Raw genomic sequence first — 21,723 nt, 5'->3', positions numbered from 1 at the left:
GAGTGCAAAACATGGAGAAAAAGACACAGGAAACCTATCTTCTTCTTTAGGTTCATGAGAGCAAACAAAGGCTTCCCTAAATTTCTGAGTTTTCATTTGCTCAAGCTCCTGAAGCAACCTCTGACCTACCTGGTATCCCACTTGTCGGAGCCAGTATCATATTTGTAGGTAGGTTGGAACGTGAGCTCGCCTTCTGTGAACCCTTCAAAGACAGCCTTTGCAGCCACCTGAGTTTTCAGCTATACAAAAGGATGAAAGAAAAGAAAAACAACACTTCAGAATAAAAAGGTCAAAACTTGAATTAGCAAAGGAAAGGAAATCAATTTGAAATTCAAACCCTAACCCAAAGGGAAAGACCCACGAGAAAGCTGAGCTACAAGATTTTGAGTTAACTAACTTCTAGGAAGAGGAACAAGCAGACTATTCCTTCGCCTGTTAAACAGTTTCTAAGCCTCTTTCATAAGAGTTACCTGCATCCAAGGGGCCTGAGTACCATCTTACTGAGATGTCCCTAGGAGGATTAGATAGCAACAGACATAGAGTTTTCCCTTCCAGGTATATAACACTTCATCTGTGTAGCACAGTTGTTCCAGAAATAAAACTGCACAGAAAAGATCTGGAAAGATACAGTCCAAAAAGCAAGGGGAACTTCCACATATGTAGAAATATATAGTAGAAGTACACCAAAACAATTATGAATTAAATTTAAATTAAAACCACTTTAAAAAGGAGCTTGTTCAATTAATTACATAAACTAAAGGAAGCTGTGTGCTTTGGTTTCCCTATCTGTAAATTTTGGATTTATAATAGAATCTGCCTCACAGGACTGTTAGAAAGGTGAACTGTCAATTTAGAACAGTGCTTGACACATTTGATAATAGCTAGTATCCTTCCTAGTGCACTAATTGTAGGAGCACCTTTCAGATCACACTCTCAGCAAGAGATAAAAACCATCCCCTCCTCACCCCAGAGCACCCAGATTGGTACTAAGTGGACTGGTGAAGAACTGTCAGATCTAACACTGAAGACAGTTGCCAAAATGTGGATTCCTAATATAAACTATTAAAGAAAAAGCAAGAGGAAATAATAAAAATGTAGGTATTAATGTAAGCTGATGCTTCTTGAATGGGTATATATAGACCTTAAAACCATCTGGAAAGCAGAAAACATACAAAACAGGTAAAATTAGTTAAGAACAGACCAGAAAAGAAGGCAAGAGGAGATAAGTATTAAACTCCCTGAGAAATTAGAATGCCTCAGTTCAGAATACAGAGGCAATAATAGATAGTTACAGAACAAACTAGGTTAATGCTAAAATGGGGATTAAAGGGAATTTACCAAGGAAAAGGGCTAAAGAAAACAAATGGGTTAATAAAGAGATTATTCATGATGAAGGATATAACAAAGTTGAGGGTCTTTTTCCTTCAGTTGATGTGCACTAGGGGAAAAAAGATATCAGAAAGATTTTAACTAATAAATACTAAGGTTCTTAAAGGGGGGTGCAGACTAAAAAGAAAAAGGACTTTAACATTCTGAACAATTCCTACAACTTGAACAGGTTTTAAATCTATTGAGGAGTAGCCCGAAGAGAGTCAGAAACAGATTTCTCTTGTCCTGTGAACACTCTGAGACAGAAACACTAACCCAAAGAATGGCGGAAAAAATAAAGGTTACGGAACTGATTCCCACCGGAAGGAAAGAAAGGCACTTGGGGAAAAAAGAGTTGTATTCACATCGGACAAGTCTGAGGAGGAGATGGAGAAGAGAACGAAAGGCACGTCCAAAAAATTAGTAAATCGTTTTCGATATACCGAGTATTTCTTTCATAAGAAGTTGGGTACCCATTTAGTCCTAACTTGAATGAATAAATGAGCACACAGAGACAGGGGAGAGAGAGAGAGACAGAAAGAGAGCACGCTCTAGCTCCCAAGAGAGACTAGGTACCTCAAGGGACAAGCCGACGGGGAGACAACTATGGAAGAGGGAGATGCAGGTGAAAGAAAGACTTGGCTGGACATTAGCTCCTCAGGGAAACCTCCCAAGCTGAAGCAGAAGAGGCTGAGAGTTGGGGAGCCAGGCTTTTCTGTGCCCTTACAGTGTGAGGAAAGCCGCCTGAAAGGGTGCAAGCGGCCAGCCATCCGTACCTGGTCATATGCATACAGGGTTTGAAAGGCCTTCTCTTCGATGAGCTTTTTCACTTTTTCCACATCCAGTTCTTCTATCCTATAGTTGAGGTCCCCCAGCCACAAGATCACACTGTGAGGACAGAGCACAAAGGTCACAGGGTTTAGTAGGAACTTCACCTGTCTTATACAGTGGGCTTCTCACAAAAGGACCCTGAGGCTTAGACTCTGGGGAGCTGGGTGGGAAAGTGACTCAGCGGCTCAGAAAATTTTTTTTTGTTATCCCATTTAATACCACGTCTCACACGCTGGTTACTCAATTACTTTGGTCCAAGTTCATTATAAATCACCTTGAGTCCTCCTTGACTATTTTATTCTTGTATGGTTGGAAAGATAGTCTAATAAAGTCTAAAAGAAAGACAATTTTTACTTCGTGTCTGGGAAGAGGCAAAAAAATCAAGTATTAGGAGCCATATCAATAAGCCAGGGACCCCAAAGTGGATGATGCCATGATGTTGCCTCTGCCTTCATGCATACTCCAGTCCACAAAACATACTCTCAGCCTTTGTTTTTAGAGCTGAGTTCTTTTGAAACAAAGCTCAACCTTTACAGTGGAGTCTGGGTTTAACCACCACCATGGCATCGGCTGGCTCTTTTTGCAATGACAGGTGTTTTATTATACCGGATACTTTGAGAGAAAGATAACTGAATGCTCCTAGATGACATCACACATCTCATAAAGTCCAATATTGCTCTATCAGAAGCCAACAACAAAGTCATTAAGAGAATCTACATAGCAGTACAAGCATCAAAATAAATGCATCCACAAGCTAAAAGCAGACAAACCAACATGCAAGCCGCAACCTTACAAACTAGGATGCTGCAAGTTCAGCAGAATGGAAGACACACTCCCTGCTAGGTTCCCTGGAGAAGGAAAGCCATCCTGTAAGCTTCCAGAATACCAGTGAGCTCAAGACAGTTCCACCATGGCAGCAGGCAGGATGAGAGGCTTGACTCTGTATACTCCCTGGCAGACATCGTGGCCCAAGTGCTTTCTTCCTCTTCATAAAAATGTGACACAAGCTTCAAGTGTTACTGTCAAGTAAAATTCTAATGCCTTGAATTTAGACATATAGGAAGTTTTTAGAGATAAAGAGAATAGACCAAAATTAGCACAAGATGCTCCAAACAGCTGCAACTATAGCTTTATAAAGTTGAATCAAGAGGTATGAAAGACTAAGTGAAAGCAGACAAAGGCATTCTCCATTACATATGCTTTTGTTAAGAAAAGACGTATAAAATCCTAAAACATACTTCTAAAACCTGGGTTTGAGATGCTTGCTCTCTGGTTGCTTTCCTCATGATATTGTACCAAGGCGAACCCATATTAAAATAAATCTTATGTATTTTCCAGGGACAAGTGATTCAAGAACGATCCTAGAGGTCTGCCATATGATAAGTTAGGAAATTAAGTATTTCCAAGGGACATAATCCACATGTGGCCCAGAGCTGGCTAGAGTTCCCACTCCAGCAGTGGGAAGCCGCCCCCAGTTACCTCCCTCACAAAGTAGAGAGCCCACAACTCCGGTGAACTGTTTAGGGAAGAAACCCAGACTCACTCGTGCTTGCTGATGGTGAGAGGAGGAAGGCTGGGGTCAACCTGACAAAACTGCATTCGAGAGCAAATGTCTTTATAGTCCTGGTTCCTCCTCTCATACTCTTCTGTGTGGGCTGCCAAGTGAGAATTCACAATGCAGATGCTGGTATTGTGGAACTGGAACCTGATCGCCACTCCTCCTTTGTTACCCTATGAAAAGGAGCCCAAAAAATCCATTTCACAACATAATTGTGTTAGTCGTTTTAAACCCACAAACTTTCTAAATGTTTTCTCTTAATTAGTCTTCACGATAATCCTGTGAGATAAGTAAAGCAATGTTATTGTCTGTACTTTACAAGTAAGAAAGCAAATCCAAGAGGCAGAATGACCAGCTAGTCCATGGCAAAGCTGAGTCCACTTTTCACTAAATCACAGGTAAACCACATGCTTTCCCTTCTCCACAGGAAGCTGAGGTCTTGCAGTAGAACCTAAAAGTAGGACTTTAATAGCCTCAAGAAGAAGAGGAATTTGCAAACCTATTATCAGTATTCTTTCTTTTTCTTGGTGACCTAACATAGCTTCTGCAACCTCATTCATGGATTAGACAGGAGGTTCGACTAGAGGCTCTAGGTGGCATGAACATGAGGATATATGCTAGCAGGGCGAATCAGCCATCCAGTCACCAAAATATGATTTATAAATGGTCTGCTCGATCTAGTCCTGATTAAGGGTAAAATTCAGCTTGTAAGACCAGCACCCACAAACGGGGATGCATGCAGTACAGCACTATGAGAAGCAGAGTTAAAACCTTAGAGACCAAGGGCCTCGCTGTGCCAAACATACCAACCAAGAACTCACCATCCTCCCCATGATGCCTGTCCCCACAGTCTCAGCTTCCACTTCTGAGATGTGCGCTGCATGCTCCTGTTTGACATATAGCAGCAGCATAATCCCAACCAGTCGGATGAGCTTCACCTGGAAAACAGAGCCAAACATTCACGTCATGACATTAAATAGAAGGTGAGAACAGGAATAACTGTCCCAAAGAAAAAGTGGTCTCAGAGCTGGCTGACAGTGTTACCACATCTCCCTCTCTACACGAGGGCCCAGGATAATCACCTGTTCAACTCACTGAGCTTGCTACATGATAACCTAAACAGCCTACTAGTGCCAGCCTGCATCTTTCCCACCCATAGGTGCCTCTTCTGGAGCACCTGGAACTGAAAATAGCAGGATAATTAGGACTAGCTTATAAAAAAAAGTGAAATACTGTCTTAGAATTTCCCTTCGTGGCAACCTAAAATTCAAAGGTCCCTGACTCCTCTCTTACCTTTGCATACTTGGCATCTGGATGAAGGCTCTCTGATACAGCTTTAAACCACTCTTCCTCCTTTGGGGTATCATGGAAGAAAAAGGCCTCTTTGCTCAGATCGAGCTCCTGGAATCTATTAGGAGAAGCAATCAGTCAGACAGTAGAGAAAGATAATGTACAAGATGACACATTCTCAGATTGGTTTAGGTGCATAAATCCTAGCTTCTAGCTAACTGCGGGACCCTCAAGAGGAAAGAAAAACAAAACACTTAGAGCCAACGGTCTAAATGCTAAGGAACTTACCAGTGCTTTCACAAGTAGCAGCCCATTTCTTCTTCATAACCAGCCTATGAAGCAGTTGGAAGCATCTGCATTTTACATCTGAGTTCACTAGCTCATACAAGCACTCAGTGGCAAATGGGTTCAAACCTAGGTCTGTATAAATTCCAATTCTAAGTCCTTTCCACTTTATCATACCAGCTTCTTTACTGCCCTCTCCCCATCGGTTGTACCCAGTATAGTGGTAGGAAGATAGTAAGTGTGAAACAAAAAGAACTGACTGATGGGGCTTTTTTTTTAAAAGCTAACTTTCTTCTCTGGCAAAAGATAATTTTGTTTCGTGACCAACAAAGTATTAAAAGTCTAAGCAATGAAAGTCAGTTCAAGGTGCAGTGATATTAACAGAAGACTGCACTAAAAAATAAATATTAGCATTTAAATGCCAAGCACATCACTTTTATACTGCCAGAAATTTATTTACTAAGAGGAAGAACATCAAACAGAAAAGCTGCTATTATTAAGCACATGTTATTTTTCAATTCCTTCACCTGCTGTGAAGACTCAGGCGTATATTGCTGCCCCCATCCCTTCAACCACGGCTATACACTCCTGAGGATGTAGAGGCTACTGGAAGAGAAGCACTCACCCTACACAGTATACATCTGGGGCCTGGATACCATGGCTTAGCCAGGGCTGGAGGCATTCTTTGGGGGACTGTCCATTGACATTGTATGTTCCCACAAAAAACCTGTCACCAAAGAGAATCAATCAGTCACTCGGGAGGACTAAGGAAATGACAGGAGAAAGTATTTTATGCTGGTTTTAGTCTCTCTGGAGTGGAGTTTTAAAACATAAGAAATGTCACATCTAATCTAGACTGAGGATTGTAGCACCAAGGGGTGACTTGCAGTCTGTCGTGGTATTTGCTGCTTTTGTGATAACTTTAAACACTATAGGTCTACTCTGAACATTCCTACTTAGCTTTAATAACCATTAGAGAGCCATAATCCACAAAACAATTTACCCTATGTATGCTTCGGAAATGAAAAAAATGAAAAGTACCTTGGTGATTACTTCCAGAAGGAAAGTAACAGCACTGTTTACCATAATTGACTATTTCTATCCCTCGAATTAATGTCACTTTGTCTTATAGTCACAGCGCAATGATTTAAGAAGATCTAGCAGAATCCTGCAACTTTTATTCATTTAACTTTCTGTCTAAAAAGATCACCAAACACTAACTTCATTTTACTAACTTCGATTTAAATGACTTTCTTCAAAGGCCTAGAATGATGATAGGATACACAAAAATCAAGATATCATTCCTTCTTCTGTACCCATATAGCTCTTCAAATATTTCTGAAACTATTTGCAAGTTGTGTCACTCCCACTTCACCATGCCTACCACAGTGCCTGGCCAGAAAAGGCAAAAAATAAATGCCTACTAATGAAGAGTGAAAGGAATCACTCATTTAGGAAATGATGAGAGAGATTCTGTGGTAGGATTTGCTTCCAAATCCAGAGAATAGGGAGAAGTGCTTAAACTTCAGAGAGCTGAATGATCATTTTGTTTTGAGAACAGCCTAAGACCCAGTTAGTTACCTGAAGTTCTGGATATAGGTATAATCCTCTTCTTTCTGCACTAGACGTAATTTCACTATTGTATCTCTCAGTCCAAACTTCTGCATTGATAAAATATGAGCCTTGTCTGATACTGTGATAGTAGATGAGCGAACCATGTCGGTAATTTCAGACTTGGATTTATTCTGTCTAGAAAAACAAAAACAAAAACAAATTTATCATATTTTGATGAGACTTCCATGACAAAATACATAAATATAAAACTAGAAGTTTCCACACGCAAGCATCTGAGTCACAGAAGACTAAAGAAGGCTAAAGTAAAAGTTATTTGCTAAAATAATAGTACTTCTATGTGGAATTAAGTCAACTTATATGTTGTTGATTGTATAGTACACTGGTCCAGAGATCTGATAATAAATTCACAGAAGGGGACTTTGAATCTAATCTAATCCAATCCCTTCATTTTTCAAATGACAAAAATGAGACCCGGCATCATCAATGATTCAACCAGCTGGATGGTAGCAGAGTACAGATTAGAACCCAGATTTGACAGTGCTCTTTCTGGACCCTATTGCCTCACATAACAACACGATAAAACTATCCAGATCCTTTGACTTGATAATTCTACTTTATCTCTATTCCACAGGAATAATCCAAAATAAAAAAGCGATGAAAATTTGTATTTCATTATTATTTGTGTAGTTTTAATAGTCATATTAAAAATTATTTGAATGCCAACATTAACAGTTAAGCAAAATTTGACATATTTACTTAACAGAATCCTAATAGCTCAAGAAGCCTTTGTTGATTATTTAAAGATTATTTAATGAAGATATACTGAAGTAACTGGCACTTGAAGTAAGTTCTGACACTGAATAAATGCCAAATAAATGTTTGATACTATCACTGTTATGTATATACTAATTAAAGCTAAGTAAAAATGTATCTATGTATACCAAGAACGCTCAAAAGTTAGCTGAGAATGATGGGTCTAGCTACATTTAAGGTTCAGAGATTATTCACTGCTGCTTAAGTGCATAATTAAAATATTAACACAAATAGGGGAATATTTTTATCTTGACCAAATGATTCTAGCTATGATCAGTAGAGGGCACTGGAGTACAGACGAAATATAACAGTACCTCAGTTTAAAAAAAGAGTAAATGAAAATGAATAAAAGTGTCTTCAGAGTCAGAAAACTCCTAAAAGAATGGGAGGGAGAAATCAAAACATATCTAATCTCCTACATTTCTAAGGTAAGGTTAGACTGCCAGTTTCAAATTCTAGATCTGCTACCTGCTAGTTCTGGACCTTGGGTGAGCTATACAACCTTTCTTCTTCACCTGTTTCCTTAGCTGTAAAACAGAAAAAATAATAGTATCTACTCGCAGGTTAAAATAAGGTAATCTGTGTAAGTGCATGGTGCCTGGCATACACTGTAGGTGCTCATTAACTATCCAAGTTTTCTTAGGCCGTCTATCCTGGGACGACTGACATGCACCCTAATGGTTTCAGTTCTATAATGAGGAAAACCTCGGTCCTAAGAGGTGCAAATGAAGGAAGAGCTGCTTTACCTTGTGAGCAAGCTTTCTGGCTTATCCTGACCCCGGAAGCTTTGGTCCACAAGCAGGCCTTTCCCGTCTGGCCTCAAATTGTCAGACTGAGAACCACCTAAGGGGAGGGGAAAAGAAAGCAAACATACTTACATACACTTTAATATACAGACCACAGCTTCTCAAATCATACTATGAATTCGTGGCAGTCCATTCATTGCCCAAAGCATAGGAAAGGGCTATGTTGGTGTCTGAGTGAAGCTCCAACAGAGGGTACAAGAAGAAAAAAAATATTTCATCTGGATGTCTTTACTGTCTTAACTCTCACAGTGAGTCTGACTCCCTTTTCATGGAGACAGAGTGCATTATAGAAAGAATAAAGCTATGAAATCTGCTTTAGACCTAAGTTCTATCACCAGCTCTATTATGTATTGGCCTTTGATTTGGGGCAAGTCATCTACCCTCTCCTAAGCATAGTAATTTGACCTGTCCTGCCTTCCTCACAGGTTTATTGTAGGGATCAAATGGTTGGCATGTGAGTAAGCACTTCGAAAGCCACACAACATATAAAATATAAGATAGTGATCTGATTACCATTTACTGCAAGTGAGACTTCAATTCCAAGGATAAAAAAGGCAAGAGTCAGAGAAATAAAACTAGAAAGGGTCTAAGTGCTTTAGAGAATGAGAAGCGCTTGTCATTGCCAACTAATTGCCTTGAAAACCTGTCAGATCAAGATAAAACCAAAAAGGAAAATTAATCTGCCAATAACTTCTCTGTTCCTTAAAAGCCAGATCTCTTGTCAACAAGGAACAGCATGAAGAGACCACAGAGAAATGCTTCTTCAATTTACAAGTTAGAAGGAGCACCAAGAGGCATGAAACATCACTAAAGAATTTTGCTCTGAAGTCTATTATTTAACATGGACTTTTCAACCATGCATTCACATGATCCAGAACAAACGAAAAAACTTTGGAGTTGAAAAGAAAACACCATCATTTAAACATGAAAATAATTACATTTCAATGCCTCCAATGAATCACTAAGGCCTTTCAATTTTGCTTCCTAAATGCCTCTCAAATCAATATATTCCTATCCCCAATGTCACTATACTAGTCCAGGTTACCAACATCTCCCTAGAATGACTTCAAAAACCTCAACTAGTCTCCCTGCCTCCGTTCTCACTCTACTCTCTCTAACTCAATCTCTACGCTGTGGCCAGAGGATTTTTTGAAAAAGGAAATCTGATTGTACCTCTGAAAACCTTTTAAAAGCTCCCTATGGGATAAATTCTGACCCTTTAATATGGGTACCAGGTCTCTTCCCCGTCAGAATCCTGCCCACCTCTGGCCCCCTACCTCCTTGAACACCATATTCAAAATATATTAAAGTTACTACAATTATACGAAGATCTCATTAGAAATCAACTTCCTTCTTCCTTACTCTGCTTTACACAGTGGACTTCTACCCATGCTGTGGCCGGGGTCAACAAACTTTCTGTGCAGGATCAGAGAGAGTAGATGTCTTAGACTTTGCCAATCATATAGTCTCAGTCACAACTATTCAACTCTGCTATAATAATGCAAAAGCAGCCATGAGCGTGGCTGTATTCCAATAAAACTTCATTTTATGGTCACTGAAAATTGAATATTATATAATCTTCACATGTCACAAAATATTATTCTCTTTCGATTCTTTTCAAACATTATAAAATATAAAAACTAGTCTTAGTTCACAGGCTGTACAAAAGCCAGTAACAGGCTAGATTTGGCCCCCATTGTAGGCCACATCTTAGAAGTCACTTCTTCTAAGAAGCCTCTGTGACCCCTCCTAGACTGGTCAGATGCCCTGACACCAGTGTTCCCATAGCTCCCTGTACCTCTCCCATCGTACATAGCCTTGAAGGCTGTGTATTGTAACTGTCTGTCTCCCCACTTAGACTGTAAGCTTATTGATAACAACACTACATCTGATTTATTCATCACTGCATCACCATCATCCAGCATACCAGCTAGCACATTATGATCCCTCAACATTTCAACAGAAAATACTGGATGAACATGGATCCCTTATGTGCCTTATATATAAATATATACCATCAGTATTCTTTTGGAATGTTTCAGGTCATCTTCTCATTGTCTTCAGCATACAAAAAATAAATAAATAGAGGGAAAACTAGAATTGGTTGTTTCTAGACTTCTATGACCCCAAGGTTAGTTCATTATTTCTAGAAACCAAATCCCTGCTGGATTCTACCTCTCTTGCTTTACTCTCAAGCTTTGAGAGCCAAGGTATTTGAGTTAGTGAATGGCATACAGGGACACCTATTAGAATGGTTAAAATTTTAAAAACTGACAATACCAATTGCGGGCAAAGATGTGGAGCAACAGTAACTCTCATTCACTAATTGTAGGAATGGAAAATGGTATAGCAATTTGGTATTTTGGCAGTTTCTTACAAAGCTAAACATAGTCTTACCATATGACCCAGCAATCACATTCCAATGTATTTACTTATTTGAAAATTTATGTCCATATTAAAACTTGCAAGCAAATATTTATAACAGCTTTATTCATAATCATCAAAAACTGGAAGCAACCAAGATGTCCTTCAACAGGTGACTGGGTAAACAAGCCGTGGTACATTCATATAATGAAATATTATTTACCAATAAAAAAGAATGAGTTATCAAGCCACAAAAAGATGTGAATGCAAATTAAATGCATATTGCTAAGTGAAAAAAGGCAGTCTAAAAAGGCTAAATACTATATGATGCCAATTATATAACACTCTGGATAAGGCAAAACTATAAAGATGGTAAACAGATCCATGGTTGCCAGGGGTTGGGGGGAGGGGATTAAATAAGTGAAGCACAGAGGACTTTTTAGGGCAATGAAACTATTGTGTAAGAAACTGTAATGGTGGATACATGATATGCTCTGTCTGTTTCAAAACCCATAGAACTTTACAGTACAAAGAGTAAACATAAATGAATATTAATGAAAATCTTTAAAATTCATTTCTGAGGTCAGGGGATCCTGGAATCTAACTATATTGTAAATGTATGAAACAACCTCACTGAAGGGGGTAGAAGAAAAAATGTTTACCTAAGTAACTTCCAAAATGAGTGGAGTCTAAGACTAAAAGCGAAAGGCACTGCATTCTAGCTGACGATGCTGTAGGTTAACAATTCTGACACCACTATACATGTACACTGGAACTGAACAATTAAGTAAATGGGTGGTGGATTGCGGGAGCCAGATTTCTCACTGTTGGGGTGGGAGGTTCCAGATAAGCAAGAAGCAGCAGCTAGGATGCACATGGTAATGGACTAGATAATGTTGGAGATATTAATATAAACTCTTGTTTACCTTAATATAAATAGAGATGGTTACATATAGAAATATACACACACAGACACAGGTAAATACATGCACTTGTATTTCCTTACTTTATCAGCTAAGAGGACTAGAAGCCAAGAACACACCAGTAGTAATGGCCACACTTAATGCCCAGGTCTTTGTTTCTAATACTATTTTCCAACATAAGGAGCCGAGGCTCCTTGAGCTATGGTTATGCCAGGAATGGGGCAAGAAATATAAAAGATGAGCCTGAAGCAGTTTGTAGTACCAGAAAACAAAAAAGTGCTCAAAAAAACAAAAACAAAAAACCCCACAATGATGAGATTATATCAGAGGGACACTGGAGCCAACTGAAAGAGCTCCAATGGCCACGGCTGGAACAATTTGAGCAACAAAATAAAGTAGTACTAGATTATAATTTAAAGTACAAAATAAATATTCATCAGTCCATAATGATATAAATAATTGAATAAAAAAGAGGAGACAAATCTATGATGAATTACAAATAATTTAGGTAAATATCCTTCCTTCAAGGAGGTGAAATGCAACTCCCCACTCCTTATGTATGGGCTGCACACAGTGACAGTTTCGAAAGGGGGCAAAAGGCTAACTACGGTGGAGAAACCTGACCAGCACATTTCAACCAGGTGGTTAAGGTTCACACCAACAGTGATGAGTCCTATTGATAGCACACCTTACAGGATGTGATCAGGATAATATTTCACTTCTGTTGTCTCCCTCCCCAAACCTACAACCCCAATCTACTCGTGAGAAAAATACTAGACAAATCCAAATTGAAGGGCATTCTACAAAACACCTAACCAGAACTCCTCAAAACTGTCAAGGTCATCAAAAACAAGGAAAGTCTGAGAAATAGTCACAGCCTAGAGAAGCCTAAGGAGACATGATGACTAAATGTAATGTAGTACCCTAGGTGAGACTCTAGAACAGAAAAAGGACATAAGGTAAAAACAAAGGAAATCTGGATAAAATATAAACTTCAGTTAATAATAATGTACCGATATTGGTTCATTAATTGTGAAAAATGTGCCATAACTAATGTAAGATAATAATACGGGAAACTGAATGTGGGATATATGGGATCTCTTTGTACTATATTCACAATTTTTCTGAAAACCTAAAACTGTTCTAAAATAATACTTAAAACAAAAAAGGTATATATATTTTTAGGTGAGGCAACCCTTGATTTATATATATACACAATATATATATAAATATATATATGTTATATATATAAATATGTATATGTTATATATATATTATATATATACCTAATATATATAAATATATATATATATTATATATATATTATATCTCTCTCTCTCTCTCTCTCTCTCTGGAAGTTCTCACTAAGACTAAGATGGCAGATTCCTAACTGTTGCTGAGCTTCTGTGCTTACACTCTTATGGTTAGTTTTTCAAACAGCAGCTACAGTGAACTTGGAAAAAAAAGAAAGTTTATCACTACATCAGATGAAATAACTTCCCTGCTTAAAACTTTCAAATAGCTCCCAGGCAGTCAGAATGGGACCCAATCCCCTGAAGAGAGTTGATGCAGCCTTACCTAACTTGGCCTCCACACCTCTCCGGCCTCCCCTACCTTGCTCTATGCTCTACATCACTCAGTTTGATCTTGGCACATTTCTTTTTTTGCTGTTCCTGCAACATGTCAAGCTCACTCCCAACTCAGGGACTTTGCTCTTGCTGGTCCCTCTGCCTGGAATGTTTTTCCTCCAGATCTCCATATTGCTCACTCCATTTCATTCAGGTCCCTGCTTAAATGTCAGAAGCTCTCTCTGACACCCCATCTAAGCAGGCCCAACTGTCCCATATCACTCTATCCCCTGATTCCACAGGTTCCTGAACTTTCTTGGTCCACAGCACCTTACTGTCTCAATGATTTTTTTCAAAGTGCCCCAGGCCAAAAGAAATAACTAATAGTTCTGTTTCAGTAGATAGGGCCAATTAAATTACTAAGTATCTAAGCCCTAATAACTTAGTACTAATTCAAAAATAATAATACACGTAAATAGAAAAAAAGTAGTATTTCTATTTCATTTTGAATGAACACACCTACTTACTAACGAGATGTTGGGTATCACGCAACTTCTCAAACCTTGGAATCAGAGTGGAGAACACACAATGTTCCATGTTGATTTTTGCATGGTACTTGTTTTTAACCACAGCAGCCACCAAAAATCCAGCTTCATAAAGGTATGATGTCATCAAAAGGAATGCAGCACCATCTAAAGTTGAAACTGTTTATGACTTCAAGCTAGAAGTCTGTCTTGTGTTGCAAAAGATGTCAAGTAACCTGTGTTTACCTTCAGAATTTTAAATGTCCCACAGTGTCCCTCTGAGTTCATTGGGGAGTCCAGGGTGCTTCGGCACACAGTTTGGGAACCACAACCTTGCTGTTCACATTTTCCTTCTTAGTATTAATGCTATTTGATGTTATATCTTACATGTATTCCTTGGTTTATTAGATGGTATTTCCACTAAAATGTAAGCTCTATGAGGCAGGGACTTTAACTTCTATATGCTGTTTCCTAGGGGCCTGGAACGGCATCTGCTGCACGGTACGTTCGCAATGTGTTAAATGCGTGAAAGTACCAGGAAACTTAAGCTGAAGTCTAGCTTTACCATTACTTTCCTGTGTGATAAGTTACTTCCTCTCTTTGAGTCTTAGTTTCTTCACCTATAAAGTAGAGACTTTAATATAAATACCTCATGGGGCTTTAAAATATACAAAGGCGAATTGAGGTATAAGAGCTCTGTTTCTGCATGCCAGTGCTTTCTAAGGACTAGGGACTTGGGTTTTTTTTTTTTTTTAGGAGTTCCTACTAACAGCCAGACTGAAAGGACAAGTGGTTTGTCCCTGTGGATTCAGCTTAGGTCCATAAGTAGGCAGTGTACTGACTGGAAAATCGCCTTGCAGACCTACATTTCATCATCGTCTGCCTCAGGACTCAGTCCAGCAAGGACTGGAACATCTTCATTCCTAATTCTATGTATGGAAACTTTAAGGCACGGTTCGGGGATTTCCGGCCACTGGCAGTCTTCTCGGAATCTTTTCTCTCTTGAATCTGGCACGGAAGCTGGCTGTCAGCAGCTCTTCACCAAATTTACCACCACACAGTCCTACGGTTCCCTCTCTGGCCACAGCTTCCTGTCCTTCCTCCTCTCCTGCTTCCCCACTCCCGCTCTGCCCTTTTTCCAACCTCAGGCCACCAATCCTTTGTCACTTAGACTAAGAAGGGACATCTGGGATTTTTCCCTTCTTCCCATGTCCAGTCACTAATTCCTAAAAATCCTCTCTCCTAAATATTTTTATTCCCGACCTTCTTCCCTACCCTATTGCTATGACTTAGCTTAGGCCCTGAATATTTCTGGAACACACACTCAGTGATTTCCCTGCCTTCATTCTTACGCCCTCTACTCCATTCTGCCAACACCTAAAAGAAAACACAAATGTGAGCAGGTAATTCTTGTGCATAAAATCCCACAATAACTTCCATCACCTTCGGACTAAAACCCAACGTCTGAGTATTACACAGAAGGGCCTTTTTAGCCCCAGACTACCTTTCCAGCCCCATCTCCCACCACCCACTCCTACCTCCCCTGCCCATCCCCCAACCCAGTCACACCAAAACAATTTATCTTTTTAGATGTTGCCTCCTTACCCCATCCCTGATCCTGAATGTATCTTAACCATCCTTCAATCTAACTTCATGTGGTAAACTTCAAACTCATCCTTCAAGATTTAGTGCAAGAGTCATCTCCTTCAAAAAGCCTTCTCTGGCCCTCTCCTTATATTCTCATATACCCAGTGCTTCCTTCTATCAAGGCATTTATCATAGTGGAACTGTACCTGTGTTTCACTCTTTTTATTTGTCTAACCGCTTTAACTAGACCACAAGCTTCTCGGAGCAGAGCCTGATGTTTTTTTCCTGTGGCCCCCACTGACCGCAATATATGGAACAAACCAAGCAGTCAATAAACACATTGAGCAAAAAGCCACAGGGGAGAAGCTCACTGCCACTTCTGGATTTCTTTCTTGATGACCACTTATCACACCTACAATTGAAATCACTTCCCTGTGAGACCCACCTACTAAGTGAACCATAATAACAACTGCAGCTTTATCTGAATGTATAAAAGTGCAGAAGTGTTCTGTATTTCTTGCAAGTTCTGTGCATTGCACTGTATATCTTACAGAACCAAAATCCTTCTCACATGCCTCACTAGATAGACAACAATGACCCTTGGGCTACTTCCTGAGCCCAGGCAGCAGTATAGCCTGATACAGATTCACCACCACCCCTTATCTGAAATCCTTGGGGCTAAGTGTATTTTGGGATTCAGAATTGGGGGGATTTTAGAAAAAATAATATATTGCTTATGCCATATATTATACAACATTTGCAGCAGAGTCTGAGCCAACACCCAGTAATCAAAACTTTAATATTTCCACACTGCAATTTATGAGTAGTAACACTTAGTATGATAAATAAAGCCTATAAATAGTCTTGTGTCAATTCAAGCAAGTCTTACTGCCAAATTGAGCTTGGGCCAAACTTACAAAAAAATTTTTTCAGTCTTCAGAGCTTTAAGAACTTCAGAACTGCTGATAAAAGATTGAGGATGGTAATGAACAGCATGGCCTGACATATCTAAATGTATCAGAAAGGACTGGAGTGAATGTCTATGAATATATATAACACATGTTTACAAACGTACGTATATATTTATATAGACAATTATATATACACGTAGGAAAGTCTGGAAGGGTATACATCAATTGTCAATAGGAGTCTAATGGTAGGATTTATTTTTCTTTTTGCTTACAGGTACTTTCTAAGTTAGCTAAAACAAGATTTTTTATGTATATATAATCTCACATAGGTTTTAGAGTCAGACTTAGTTTCCATTTCTGACCTTGCCACTTACTAGCTGTATGATCCTGAATAAGTTAACTAACTTCTCTTAGCTTCTACTTCCTCATCTGAACAAAGATAACAGTATCTGCCTCATATGGTTGCTGTTTTCCTTTCCTATGGTTAACTCAAGGCTTTCAAACTACATGGCTGAAAGATGCCCTAGAAGCCAAACTAGACCTATCCAAGGCCCAGATCTACAAAACAAAGTCAGGAGACAAAGCCTCAGTTTCAATGTCTTATAGCTAGGCCTAACACTGATTTGGGGTCTGGGATTTTTCTAAAACATGACATCACATAGGGAAAAAAAAGTAAATTCAAACCAAAATCCAAATACTCCATTTCTTTTGAAAATTGTCTCAGAAGCAACAACATTATTTCTTAATTCATTTGCTCTTTCTGTCTTCTCTTCTTACTGTCCCCCAACCCCGCAGGTCTTCTAGGTATTTGTAGGTACTTCCCAAGATCTAGACCAGTGCTGCATGAAAGAACTTTCTGTGATGACAGAAATGTTCTATAACTGCACTGCCCAAAATAGCAGCCACTAGCCACACTTAAACACTTAAAAATGTGGCTAGAGTGAATCAGAAATTGAATTTTTAATTTTATTTACCTAGCCACCTGTAGCTAGTGGCTACCATGTTGGGCAGTACAGATTGAGATCTTGTTTTTTATCTTTTACAAAATCATCAGTAAAGAGGGTCATATATACGGTGATGGAAGGAGATTTGACTTCGGGTGGTGAACATACAATGCAATATACAGATGATGTATTATAGAACTGTACACTTGAAATCTATACAATTTTATTAAGGAATGTCACCCCAGTAAATTTTTAAAAAATTAATCATCAGCCACAGTTAATTCTAAACAAAGCTGTCCGGCTCTGCCTGAACTCAGGTCCCTCAACTGCTTCCCTGGCATTTCTACAAGATGTTGTGTGCACGGGTGGGTTCCAGGTAAAACTGTGCTCTGACTTCTGGGCCCTTTCCCTGAGCTCTCCCTTCTATCACCAGTACCATCATTTTCTCTGTCAGTCAGGTGTGCAATCCTGCCATTCACTCACCCCTCTCCTTGGGCCCCCAGAGCCAGTCAGTCATCCAGTCAGTCACTGGTCCCTTGATTCTCACAGCTGCCTTCCTCCAGGTCATCCTCTCCTCACTTGTTATCTCAAGAGTCTCCCGACCAAAAAGTCTTCCAACTTCTCCCTACAATTCAGTCTCTGGACTTGGCCGGGTTAAACTCTGACTTCATCTCTCCCTGCTCTAAAGCTTTCAGTATAACACCACTGCCTGAACATTAAGATCCAAACTGGCTGAACTGGCATATGAGGCCCTTTGCAAACTGGCCCTACTCTATCTCACCAATCCACCACCCAAAGACAAAAGCCCAGTCTAAACAGACCAGTTCCCTATGCATGCCACCCTCACTCCTGCCTCCATATAAAGTCTCTCCTACTTTTTGGCCACTTCTTCAAAGCCGAGCCTCAATTCCTGTGTCCTCTGTCACAAAGCACTCTGCAACTACACTAGTCCTCGGCAGTCATTTCTATGAATTCTGTAGGCCTTCTTGTCCACGTAACTGGTTTGGCACTTTAAGAGAAATTAGAATGTTTTGGAAAAGCTTTGGGCTTTGGAATACAATTTTACTGGCTGCATCCACTACCTCATATGAAATCTCAAGCAAATTACTTAATTTGTTTCCTCATTTGTAAAATGAGGATAACACCACCCAACTTATAAAGGAACCAAAAGAATAAACAAATGAAATTTAAATGAATTAAGAGCCCAACACAATGCCTGGCACACAACAGATATTCAAGAACTTTTCTTTCTCTCTGCTCTTTTCTCTCTGTTCTTTTCTCTCTGCTCTACCACTCCTAACTAACCTCTCTGCTCTACCACTCCTAACTAACCTCCCACTGCTCTGATAATAATGACCGCCATTTACCTAGTACTCTTTAATAGCTAGCTACTGTGCCAAGTGCTTCATGTTTTATTTCTGATTGTTGGCCTCATTTTATAAATAAGGTTATTGAGGCCCAGAGCAGATAGCAGACATGCCTAAGGACAATTAAAACTCAGATCTGCTTGACTCCACAGACTCCCCTTTTGCAAACATGAGCACAACATCCTCAATGAAACTCTAAACTCTTAGGGGTAAGTACTATATGAAGAGAAGTGTTGAGTCTGTTTGGATAACAAGGCAGTACCATCATGGTCTCCACAGGATATGTGGGTGTGTGGCTGCCATTGCTGGGTGGGGATCATGTCTTATCCTTCCTGAGCTATTACAAAACAGGTCTAAGAGGAGGTGTCCCTGCCTATCTTCTCAGTCACTGGCCTTTGCATTCCATTTCCAGAACACTGTGAACAAAATACTACAAAACCACGTGAGCAAAATACTGACAATTCAAAATGGCAAGAGTCAGTGGGTTGGTTCCATGCTATTGACAATGCTTAGTGACACCATGCTGTGTGCTCTCTTAGTCTAAGAGAGGGCAACACATACCAGCAAGAGATATGTTCAATTCATGGGGAGATAAACAGATCAAGATCCAACTACCCAGAACCCAAGTCAGGCTGTGTTCATTTTGACAATGATAATAACATTATCATGAATAATACTAACAGTAAATATTTAAGGCTCTCTACACAGCGGGCATGGCTTTAATCACTTTACATATATTTAATCTTCACAACCATTCCATGAAGTAGGTGCTATCATTGTCTGCACTTTACAGATCTGGAGATAAACACAGAGAGGTTAAGTAACTTGCCAAGAACACACAGCTGATAAATGGCACAGTTTGGATTTTACTCTTATGACAAAGCGGGGCTAAGTACATGGCTCACAGGACATAAGGTAGGGAACTCTTGAGACAAGCCCAAAACACTGATCACCCAGCATTAAAAAGAATGGAACCACTTGGGCTGCGAACCCAAGTAGTTCTGTTACTTTCTTGAAAGTCAAATAACCATTATTCTTAGGTATTTTTCTTTCTTTTTAACATTTTCCATTATCTTATGGCCTAAAAAAGTGCCATAGACTTTGGCATTTAAAATGAGCAGAGACATCTCTAAAAACACATCCTGTGCCCTGCAAACCTTTGAGCCTGTGATTCAAAATCCAATGTGCACCCTGTGTAAATCCAACGTGGGTTAGCAAGGACTAAATATGATCAGTTAAGCTTTCAAGAAGGAAAACAGTGAGTGCAATTATGTTCCAGCAACAGGTTGTAGTGGTGACAGGCTACTGGAGAGATGACTTGACTTTTTCCTCTAGGCTCTCCCTTTACCGGGCCTTCTGTGAACTTCCTGTGGTCTGATGATAAAGCTGAAAGAGAAGTGAGCAGGAGCAAACCAGGAAGAGGGGAGAGAAGTGCAGAGCATGCTCAAAGAGGAAGGGGACAAGAGTTGTGCAGGCCAAAAACACTTCAGGCTATAAGCTCTAAGGGTCTCTACGCTTCAAAAAGGAGACAGACATTTTCTGAGCACCTACTGATATACAAGGCATTAGTCTGACATTTGGGGAGGAGAGAGGATGCAAAATGCTACCAGAAGCAAGTTCAAGCTTGTAAAAATGTAGCCGAATGAGCAGTCAACAAAGAGATGAAAAAGCACAGGGCTTATCCAGAAATAATGAACAGTCAAGTGTGAAGTCAGAGGAAATGAAGGTGCATTAAGGCAGATAAGACTAGAAGCAGGGGATAAGCCAGGCTGCGCAGGACTTGAACTCTCGGCTAAAGAATCTGAACTTTATTCTGTAGACAACAGGGAAGGATGCAACATTCAAGTTCACATACAAAATTATAAAACACAATAAAAGTCATGCTCTAAAGAGATCCCTAAGGGAGAAGGAGACTTAAGGTTAGGAAGACTCATCACTGCATTAGTTCTGGTAAGAGGATACCAACAGGAACTATGGAGATTAAAAATTTTTTGGACAGAATTTGGTTATTAGACATAAGAGGGAAAAGAAAAGTCAAGGATGACTGAAGTTTTAGTGATTGCCTCTAGAGAAAAGAAACTGGAGGGAAGGAAGGAGTAAAGAAGAAAATGAGTGTAGCTATTTGGAAGAAACCAGCCTAGGATAGGCCCTGAAGAAGGCACCCAGTTTCTAAGGTCTTGGAGGTGGGAATCTGAAATTCTTAAACGTGTTTCCTAAATGAAAGTACCCCTAAATAATTTAGCATTCCTTAAGTCCTGTGTGACCTTTTGGGAGGCAAACATTCACTTCCATTTTACAGGTGGAAGAAAGGAAAGTGAAGAGTCATGTCCAATATTGTACCAAGGTGCAATAATGAAAATAAAAATAAAAATATACAGGCCACTTGGACATACATTTTGTTCAGGTCCTCATCGTTCATACTTGCTAGCTTCAGTTCACATATGCATCACTGGGAAGGCCTACAAATTTGTTACAGTATATTTTAAGCAGCAAAGAAAATATGCAAATCAGTTAGCTTCTATGTTCCAACACTGTCTTTCCTCTAATAAATATTGATGCCTCCCTATTCCTGAACCTTCCTTCCCTGAGGATTTTTCTGTGCAAAGTTCCACTTCTAACTGATGTTTCTGTGGGTCACCTCTCTTGCTCTAGACTCCTACTGTAGAATTCCAAAAATAACTGTTTTCTGAAGGAAAGACGTTTTCAGGGGTTTCTCCTGTTCTAGAAACAAACATAAGGTTACATGAGACAATGAGGGAAAATCGAGAAGGGAACAAGAAAAGGAGGAAAAAAATAAATGGTTCTCTTTTGTTTAAAGAAACAAAATTATTCAAATTAATTTGCTTAGCAGCCTGCAGAGCTTGCCACAAAGGTGGAGATTATTTCTACCTGTAGGATAAAAATCCAGGAAAATCTACTTTCTCTAGGCTAAAGAATGTTGGTCACACACACTTTACTTGAGAGAGAAAGACAGATGGTCAAACAGACAGACACATCCAGGGGCTGTTT

General features: G+C 39.5%; 1 protein-coding gene across 9 annotated transcripts in view; it reads right to left on the bottom strand.

The window, feature by feature from the left end:
• Nucleotides 1-21,723, bottom strand: part of INPP5B (inositol polyphosphate-5-phosphatase B) — a 42,263-nt gene that overhangs the window by 9,200 nt on the left and 11,340 nt on the right. For all 9 annotated transcript variants that reach the window (XM_039850990.1, XM_039850995.1, XM_039850991.1 and 6 more), the window contains 8 exons: nt 8,467-8,563; nt 6,914-7,081; nt 5,958-6,059; nt 5,051-5,165; nt 4,579-4,695; nt 3,743-3,930; nt 2,145-2,256; nt 130-239 (listed from right to left, as the gene is read on the bottom strand). In XM_039850990.1, the coding sequence (XP_039706924.1) occupies nt 130-239; nt 2,145-2,256; nt 3,743-3,930; nt 4,579-4,695; nt 5,051-5,165; nt 5,958-6,059; nt 6,914-7,081; nt 8,467-8,563 (1,009 nt within the window). The remainder of the gene's footprint in view (nt 1-129; nt 240-2,144; nt 2,257-3,742; nt 3,931-4,578; nt 4,696-5,050; nt 5,166-5,957; nt 6,060-6,913; nt 7,082-8,466; nt 8,564-21,723) is intronic.

Source organism: Pteropus medius, unplaced genomic scaffold, assembly GCF_902729225.1.
Source record: "Pteropus medius unplaced genomic scaffold, Ma_sr-lr_union100, whole genome shotgun sequence".
NCBI classification, from domain to species: Eukaryota; Metazoa; Chordata; class Mammalia; order Chiroptera; family Pteropodidae; genus Pteropus; species Pteropus medius.
Note: the sequence above shows the minus strand (reverse complement) of the source record. Positions and strands in the feature narration are given on the sequence as shown.